Genomic DNA, 9,827 nt, shown 5'->3' with positions numbered 1-9,827 from the left:
CACACACACACACACACACACACACACACACACACACACACACACACACACATTCTGAAATGAAGCAGCGCAATGTGACTGAAACAAAGAAGCTTGAAATGAAAGAGATTTCCAAACTCTATATTCACTTTTTATTCCATCTTCTGCTTGAATTCAGGAGGGAAAACCAAACCGAGCTCCCCTCAGATCCCAGAGCTCCTCCCCTGACCTCTACCAGGCATCACCACATTAAACCTCACAAAATTACCAAACAAATGAAAATCATTTCAAATATCCAAATACAAGTTGGGTCATGTAAAATCCCACCTGTCACAACTTGTTTAAGCTTTGATTGGTATTTCTGCTGTGAAGTCTGTCTGAGCTCTTTGTTTTGTTTTGACCCAGTGACACAGAGAAATCTATTGTTTTGTGATTTTTGTCTACGCTGTATTGCTTTGAAGTGTTTTTTCTAAAGCTACAGGAGTAGCTGTGACAGAGACGAAAGAATAACTAGCAAATATTGACGTCCAATAGTTGTAAAACCTTACCAGTTAAAGGTCTTCACTACTTCAGATCCTGACTGATCATTTGGGCTTAATTTAATAAATCCAGATGTGTAACAGAAAATCTCTTATCTTAAACAATTCTAAGTTTTATATTATTTTTTATAACATACCTGACTGCCTGGTAGTCCTTAGAGAGTCCTGCAGCTGAAGGAAGCATTTTCAACATGTCGACCTGAGACATAACAAATGTTACATGTACTTCCTGTAGCAATGATAGTGTCATTTTTAAGCAGTCATGAATTTAAATCTCTTGAGCCCCACACCCCTGGTACTGGGGGCAAAACTGCATTTATTCTCTTTTATTGGTTTTTAAGATCTGTCAGTTGAACACAGGCATGTTTGGTGTCAACAGAAACATCATAATCTTGGCTAGAAGCTCATAAAATCCACGTCTACGTCCACCAAACAGCTCAATCAGCAAGTAAACTTTAGACAAAATGAGGTCAACTCAAATCTGTAAATTCATTAGAGCAAATCTTTAAAAGTGTTTTGATTTTTTTTTTACCTATTTTTTGTTTAGAAACAAGTCAAAGCAAATACTAAACTATGTTGTACCTTTTTTCTACTTGATTTTGAGTAAATATGGTGTCAAACATAATTAAAAACAAGACTTTTCAGGCAGCTAAGATTACATTTTGAAAGATTTCTTAACATTTATGGATTGTACCAAGACGGTCCATCCCGTGAAGAATGACAAAACGTTTTCTTTACTAAACCCTCTGAAACTTTGCTCTAAATTATTTTAGCAGCATGAATCTTTGCACGGGTAACGTCCACATGTGACATGTCACAAGGATTTTTAGCCATATTCATATGTTTTTAAAAAGGGTTAACTTTAAAACAACTTCAGGCAAGTGGGAAAAAAATCACAATTCTTTCCTGTTCCATCCTCACTATTTCTGAAAAATGAAGGTCAATAACTGAATAAAATAACAGTTGCTGTAATATTTACACTTCTGATAAAATCTCCCAAGTGTTAGCTCTATTTTGATACCAGGATTATTTAAAGGCACAGTGTGTAGGATTTTGTTAATTCTTTTAGCCGAAATTGAGATAATCACTAATGACAATAATAAAAATATGTCTAATCATTGCAGACAAAGACCTTGTTTTATTATTTTTACCTTATAAAAAACTGTTTATATCTCCATGGTCGCGGGTCGCCACTACAAGCAGCCTCCATCTTGCACCGCCATCTTGTCTACGAAGGCTCATGAAGGACAAACTGCGGTGGCGGCGTCAAAAATGGTTTTAGTTGTAATACTATCAGTATTACAGTTGTCTGTCATTGTAGCTGGGATAATTTTACTTATTAAAGCTCATAATCTTACCACTTGAAACATCACTAGCCCTGAAGCTGCTGGTAGACATCGCGGTTGGAATTATCAAAGGTTTTTGACACCTGAGAGACACCGTAGCAACCCCTTTGTGTTTGGAAGCGGGGGGTGGGGGTGGGGGGAGGACCAGGGAGGATGATTCAACCACTAGATGTCGCTGAAAACAACAAATCCTACACACTGTGCCTTTAAGTATAGTTTTAAATGCTGAGATACACTCAATTACATTTTGGCATGTTATTTCAAGCACAAACTTCAAGAAAAACCTTTGGGGCTGAAGAGATTAAATAAAAATACACCTGAAATAAAATAGATAAAAAAATAGAATTTTATACAATATAACACCTGTCAAACTAAAGACTCACATGTAGTCCATGTGACAGTTTATCTGGCCAATAAGATAGTTTTTATATAGAAATCTGCCAGAAGGAAGTGGAAAGTGATCCTCAGCCTAAACCTGTTTGTCTTGTTTACAAAGGATACTACAGAAGAGACAAAAGCAGCACAAATAAAAACCACCAAAATGGGTAAAGCTCTATCCCACAACTGCAATATTGTAGCCACAGCATGTTCAGAAATTTTTTTCTTTACTTTTTGAACAGTTTGTCATGTTGATGCTACAATCTTTTAAAATAAGTTTTTAACAGAATTGTATACAAATTTATAAATATAGATATATAAAACCCAGGTACACATTTCCACATGTATCGAGTTGAAGCAAGATTGGCAACAGTTTCAGCCTCGAGTCTTTTTGGTTTGATGCAATAAGTTTTGCCTCGATTGGTTAATTTTCTGTTCTTATCAAACGTGAGGCGCTGAGCATCAGCTGAGTGTTTCAGCTGCAGTAGAGGTTTGTGATCTAACTGGACACCACATGGATGCAGCAGCGCTGAAGCTGTTGTCGTTTTAATTGACCACGTTTCACTGTCTGCACCTTGTCCACTTTAGGAATCATCACTTGTGTTAATATGCTAATCTGACACTGTTCTCTTCACAGTGAGAAAGAAATTCCCCCTTCGGCAATTCATGTGCATTTTATGGATCTCACTTATTATGTCTACATCTACAGTCAAATAAGAAAAAAGTAGTGTGCACAACTCCAATACAAAAAAGGAGAATGTATTAGAGCACAACGCCAGAAAAACAGAGGAAAAAAGACTGAAATCTCTTCAAAAGGCTTTGTAAGTTTGTGATTTTAGAATAAAATAAGCTCATAATCACTTAGCTGATCTAGCAGCTGTTTGTCCTTTTCCGTGTCACATCTTGTCAAATATTCAAAACCAAAAGCCACTTTAGCCATTTCTGTCTAATGCTTTAAAAGTCTAGTAAATCCTTTATTAATCCTTTGTTTGACCTTAACCTGAAGCCAAATCATAAACTTGAAAGAGCGTTTGAGTTTGTGGAGAGGCCCTAAGCCCAGCAGCTGCTCGGCTCGGCTCCACGCTCTCGGCAGATTAACGAGTGAGCGAGCGGGTTTCTGATCCCTCTTGTTACTGTAATCTGCTGCCTGACCCGTACCTGATCCTGCAGTGCTCTGACTCGTGTCTGAGCTCTTTCCTCGCGCTCATTCACGGCTTTCAGCTGCAGTTTGAGCTCAGAGAGGCTGGAGGTCTTCTGGGAGAGCTCATTCTCTAATTCCTTCATCTTGTTCTCAAACATTCTGCACCAAGAAAGCAAACAAAAGCTCACACCCGGTCTGAAGGCCATGTTTCCTATAGCAGCAGGTTTTTTAACACCTTGGTGGATCTGCTGACCTGGTTACAACCGATGCCTTCCCGGTTTTGCCGTCTGCGCCTTCTGTGATTGGCTTTGACAGAGCTACTCGCAGTTTCTGCCTGGTTTCTTCCAGCTCTGCCTCGAGCTTCTCATTTGTAAATTCCAGACTTGTCTTGGTCACTCTCAGCTTCTCTGATGCCACCATTTCCTGTTTGAATGCAACAAGGACACTCAGGTGAGACACATGAGAAAAAAAACGACTTAAAACAAGGTTTCATTTATGAACAGAAAACTTCAGAACATTAAAAAGTAAGTGCTGTACCCGTTTCAGCTCCTTGCGCAGACGTTCGTTTTCAAGCACTATCTTCTCCAGCCCTTTAGTTTTAGACTCAAGTTTCAAACACAGCTCTGCTTCGCTTTGACTTTTCATTAACTCCAAGTCAGCCTGGGGAGAACAAAAATGTTAAAAAAGTGATGTTTTCTGTAGAAACACAACAGAAATGAATGTGAAGCAGGTGATGGGACAATGCTGACAACCTTTAACTTTTCATTTTCTTTTTCCAAAGCAGAGACTCGGTCTTGATTCGCAGCCGCCTTGGATTTCTTTAGTTTCTCATTTTCCCTCTGCACCCTCTCAACCACTTTCTTCATCAGCCCAATCGTCTTCTCAAGTTCAGCTACTGTTTTACCACTGTGACCAGCCTGAGGAGGAACACATTAAAACCACCGAATGAACAAAATGATTGAGTCTTAATTATAAATTTCATTTTATTGTTAAATGTTATGAATCAAAGATTTTAGCATCTCAAACAGTTTCTTGTGCACTAAAAACCTACGATTTGTTTTCAGTGATTTCTGAGAAAATGCTTAAAGGAGACCAATTATGGGTCCTAGAAATGTTTATGGTATGTCTGTGGGCTATCCAGACCATGTTCATTCAATTTAATGCATAAAATAATTCTCAGATAATAAAATTTCCCATTTTCTAGTTCTGCCTGCTCTGACTTCCGTTCAGAAGAGCTGTTTATGTTAATGAGCTCTGTTGGTAACGCCCTCCAAAAATCTGTTGACATTAACTCCGCACTCCAAAGCCAGCGTTTACATTAGCATGGCTATTAATAGCAGAAGCTTTGTTGTACAACCATATGAGACCCAGAGGCAGAGTCGTGGTCGCAGCTTTTTTCTCTCCCTCCTCTGCTCTGCTCTCACTCTGCATGCTGTTACCAGAGCAGGGAGCAGCAGCGGTCAAAATACCTCAGAAACTCGAACAAATAAGCTTTAACAAGGCTTTAATAAGCTAAACAATAGAGGTAAATGAGAAAACGTGTTCATAACCAACGAAAATAAATAAATAATTAAATTGTGTCCATGCCAGTCTCAAACCCTGGTCTCCCACTCTCTGGTCCAACACTCTACCCATTGCCCTATTGGAGGCTTGTTGTGAAATGAGCTGCACATTACACAACAACAACCGTGACGGCTTTTTATACTGAGGAGGTGGAGCTTCACCCGGGGGTTGCCAGGTAAGGGGCTGATCGCAGGTTCTGGTGGGTTGTCGTACGGCTTGTGACATCACAAAATGACACAAGTATAAAACTTGTCGTTAATATACATTAAAAATACATTTACTTACAGTAAATATGCCCCTGGGTGCATTTTTTTGGTCCTAGGACTGTTTTTTTAAGAAGTACATACCCAAAGTTGAGTAAAAAAACCTTTAAAAAGTGAATTTTGCATAATAGGTCCCCTTTAAGAAGGTAAAACGAACTTACTCCATGTATGTGTGCCAACATTTTCTCTAATTCTGCCTTCTCCTTTTTCAGCGCAGCACACATTTCTTTAAGATCTGCAACTTGATTCTGTGAAAATACAAAAGAAAGAGGATATTAAAAATTCAAAAGTTGTTTTTTAGTCAAAATATTAAAATAAATGTAAGAAGGAGTCAGTTTTTATCAACCTTTTACAAAGTTTGTCAAAAATTTTAATGGAAACCACAGCCTTCAGCTAGTGCACAGAGTCTACCATAACAGACACATGATGCAAGCTGTGCAATGATACCCCTGAAACAATCTACTAATGGCAGAATGTAAGATTTAGGCAGGAGAAGCAGACAAAGAACTCTATAATGTCTGAAATAATGTACAGGAACATAATGTGCAGGGTAGAGATTAGTGTTCCCAAGAGGGAGACTCCACCAAGGATTGTGGGGAATGACAGGTGATGGTCTACTAACTGGATACTGTGGAGGTAAACAACCAGTAGAAGAAGGCAGTGGAGTGCTAGATGTAGCAATCCCAAGTGACTGTAACATCAGGAAGAAGAGTTACAACATGCTGGAGAAATATCAAAGGCTGAAAGTGGAAACAGAAGTTATAGAGAGTGGTCAACAGAACACTTTGTGCTGTGATCTCCAAACCACAGGAACAACCTCAGAGATTTCTGTCCAGATGAGCGCAGTCCTAAAAACAGCTGAGAAACTAGCTACGTTTACATGGACATAAGTAATCAGATTAAACGGCCATTTGGAATAAAAGTGCGTCGTGTAAACACCCCATTCGGATTATTCTGACCCGATTCAGCTCGATCCGAATGAATTTGTAATCAGAGAGGTGGTTTATGCCGATTGATAATCCGAACAGCGTGCATGTAAGCACTTAATCCGATCATCTTAATCTGATTGTGGAAAACTGACCTGACTGTGCATGTCTGCTGACTTTCATCCAGCGGTTTCTGCTCTTTTGAGGAGGGAGGAGCAGCAGCGCTGTTTCCAGCAGACAGAACTTTTCCTCCCGTTCTCTCATTCAATAAAGAAAGAAGACACACAGCCTGCACCGCTTTGCAAAAAAAAAAAAAAAAATCTGCGCGTCCCCTGCAGCTGAACCAGGGAGTGCAGTAACGTCTCCACCATTATTAAAACCTGTCGCAGGTCCACTCTGAGCCCAGAAGGTGTTTATGTTCATGACGAAAGTAAAAATAATTTTTTTTAGCTAAAGTTAGCAACTGTGCATGTCAGAGCTTCTATTCTGAATAAAAGCCTGGTGCATGTAAACACTCGTCATGATCGGATTGTGCCCATGCAAATGATACATTTAGATTATTTAATCCGAATACATTTCAATCCCATCAAAGAATTTTGGGCATGTAAACATAGCTAGTGTGCAGATCCCTCAAACTCCCAGGCCTTTGGTAGAGGACCTGAGTTTGAAGTGAAGTGGAACTGCCCTTGTCAAAAATTAGGGAGAGCTGGGTGTTTTGTGTTTTCTTTTTTGATGAGATGAGATCATCCTTTATTAGTCCCACAAGTGGGAAATTTAGGATGTTATGGCAGGAAGTGGACAGTACAAAATCAAAGCAGCAGGTACGAAAAACAATACAACGTAAAAATAGATCTTCTGTAGAGGTCTGTATTACAATGAAATTGAAGAAGCCTCCGAGTGAAGACGCTCTCTTTTTCTATGACAGTCTGATGAAGAGGATGGTCAGGGTTGTCTGCAATGTTCTTACAACATAATATGACTTAATAGTGTAAATAAAATAAATAAATAACAAAAAGAGGTAGGGGTCTTCCTCTACTGTGACTTAGAGTGTTTATAACTAGATTTAAGCTATTTTGAAATGGAGAAAAAAAGGTTTCTGTGAATACGTTATGAACCACTGTTGTAAACAGCTGTTTGAATTAACTCTGGGGAACATGTGACAGGACTGATGAGCTAATGGCTGGTCTGAATGCAGTCAAAATCAAATTGGATCACTGCCATCTTCAATTAACTTTAATCTAAAAAATATCCCAGGAGTTCATACTAACACTAAAAAAACAAAAGAAAAAAACTTTACTGTCACTTTATAAACAAACAGTTGTTCATAGTTTTATGAGGTCATTTGCATTTATACAGCAGACGCCAGCAGCGACGTGTACCACTTCTTGAGCAGCCTGGTGTCAAATCTGACAGCAGTTTAATCTTATTTCTGCCAAAATATTTGCAAAGCAAAACTGATGAAGTTGTAATGGTTTAAAAAAAAAAACAACAGAAAATTTAGAATTGTTTTATTACGGCAAAGTCTGCTTTAGACGAGTGTTTGTTTGCACAAGTCGTTATTAGTTTGTCAGTAATGTAGGATCCAAATGGACCCAGTCTTATTTAACTGCTACTGTGTTTGCACTAACAAATAACCACAGAGATCTATGTCTATAACTGTGGAATGCTGAACTGATAATGATGAAAACTATACAATAGTAGCTGTGTGAATATATTTGGAGATTGAAATTAATTGAAGATGACAGTGATCTTTGGTCTTAGTGCTTTTCTCCAGCAACTAGCATCTCAGTCTTGTTGGACTTGAACTCTGTTTCTCTTAACTGAGTTCATATAAAGCTATCTGCTTGAATAGTACTTCCTTTAAAACTTTCCATGGAAAAAATGTAAGAAAGAATCCCTTTAACAAACAAATATTCAACATCTCGTTGAATTAATACTAATACTGATGCATAAGAAGGGGTTTTCTACCTACTGAGCAAAGGAGACCATTACTCATCTCCAGACAATATCACATTAATTTTTTTATCTAATTCTTGTCAGCTGTTGAAAAGATGGATGTTAATTTCCTTCATAAACTGACTCTGAATGGTGCTGGTGTTGCACTGACTGACTCCCTCTGCTTGGCTAGTGTTGTGTTTGGGTCGTACCTTGAGTCGTGGTAAGTCTTTGTTGGCCTGCTCCAACTGGAAACACAGCTCCAGTTTCTCTGAGGCCAGCCTCAGGTTCTCTTTCGACAGGTCCTGATCTCTCTGTGAGGGCGTGTCGGTGCCCAGACCTGAGGTCTGAAGGACGGCAAAATCACACAGAAAAAACTGTGAACATTTAACCCTTACTTCAAGAGAAAATAACCACTTATACTCTACACATTAGCCAATCACAGCCTTGGATCTGAGGCAGACAGAGCAGGGAGTTAAACACCAAGTGCAAACACTGAAACTGTTTCACTGACTACAGCGGACTCTGACAAATCTATTTCTATCACAGCACTAGGTTTCAGCAGGGTGACTACCTGCAGTACCTTCAGATGTTTAAGGGATCTGCTTTTGCATTTTTCTGCCTTATCGTCCTTCCTTGAAGTGATAAAACTCTCAGGCTGATGGCTCGGTGTGATCCTGGAATCAGCTTCTGGCTCTGCTGAGCAGGAATGTTCCTGATTCTCCTCCTCTGTCACTTCCCTTCTCGTCTCCTCCTCTCCTCCTTTCAGCTCCTGCTGTTCCTCAGCCTTGTGCAGCGAATCTGAAGAGGCCCTGACATCTTTCTGCTCTGGAGCTTCAACATCTGAGTCACAAACATTAGTCACTGTTTGACTCGTGTCATTGCCTGTCGCTGCCTGTGGTGCAGATCCCGTCCTCTCTGATAGATCATTCGGTTCTGGCTTTCTGGTTTGTGGTTCTGGTTGGTTTTCCAGCGCAATGATTTCAGGCACAGCTGTCACTTCTTCCACTTGGATCTCTTCTTGTTTAACTTGGTCAGAACCAGTCTCTGCTGCTGTGAATGTGTCTGTTCTGCCAGCTGCAGTGTTCCCATCAGCGCTCGCTTGATTTGTCCAAAGCTCCTCTGCTCCAACAAAGCTGGTGTGAGTTTCTTCAGCTGCCTGGCTGTGCTTTGGTTCCCTCTGCTGATCAAAGGTGTCCTCAGCAGCTTCGGGGCTGAGGAGGAAGCTGCAGGACTCAGTAGGTTGGGCTGCAGCGTTCACGTCGCCCGACCCCTCCTCAATATCAAAAGTGACAGAGCAAAGTCCCCTAAAAGCAAAGGAGGAGATCCTTCTCCCCTTCAGACACGATAAATCAGATTAAATCCAGTGACGAGAGAGGAAAATGAAAGAGAGCACAAACTGATGAATACACTGGTAAACATCTCAGGACCTTCCAACACGTCCTTCCAAGACATATTTGTTAGAAAATGTGAAATCCTAATATGCTGGCAAAGTTTAGGGCCGCAGCCCTACATGTTTTACGTTTCCCTACACCAACACACCTGATTCAGTCACTGAACCACCTCTTCCAAGTCCTGCAGTATGGAGGGACCGACACTGACATAATTATTAATAAAAGCAGAAACAGATAAATGAACCTTATAAATAAATAAATACATTTAAAACGCACTAAATAAATTAAAAAGGAGAACTTTACCTCGTGTTTTATAATTTAATTGACCTTCATATTTATTTTTCCAGCTTAGTTCCAATAAAT

At 39.7% G+C, this 9,827-nt stretch overlaps 1 protein-coding gene across 2 annotated transcripts in view; it reads right to left on the bottom strand.

The window, feature by feature from the left end:
- The window catches only part of cep290 (centrosomal protein 290), a gene marked incomplete in the record, with an annotated part of 103,571 nt that overhangs the window by 3,506 nt on the left and 90,238 nt on the right, over positions 1–9,827 (bottom strand). For both annotated transcript variants that reach the window (XM_014017619.1, XM_014017618.1), the window contains 8 exon segments: positions 656–717; positions 3,401–3,542; positions 3,637–3,806; positions 3,921–4,043; positions 4,136–4,300; positions 5,371–5,457; positions 8,283–8,417; positions 8,654–9,406. In XM_014017619.1, coding sequence (XP_013873073.1) covers positions 656–717; positions 3,401–3,542; positions 3,637–3,806; positions 3,921–4,043; positions 4,136–4,300; positions 5,371–5,457; positions 8,283–8,417; positions 8,654–9,406 — 1,637 coding nt within the window.

Source organism: Austrofundulus limnaeus, unplaced genomic scaffold, assembly GCF_001266775.1.
Source record: "Austrofundulus limnaeus strain Quisiro unplaced genomic scaffold, Austrofundulus_limnaeus-1.0 Scaffold173, whole genome shotgun sequence".
In the NCBI taxonomy this organism is placed as follows: Eukaryota; Metazoa; Chordata; class Actinopteri; order Cyprinodontiformes; family Rivulidae; genus Austrofundulus; species Austrofundulus limnaeus.
Note: the sequence above shows the minus strand (reverse complement) of the source record. Positions and strands in the feature narration are given on the sequence as shown.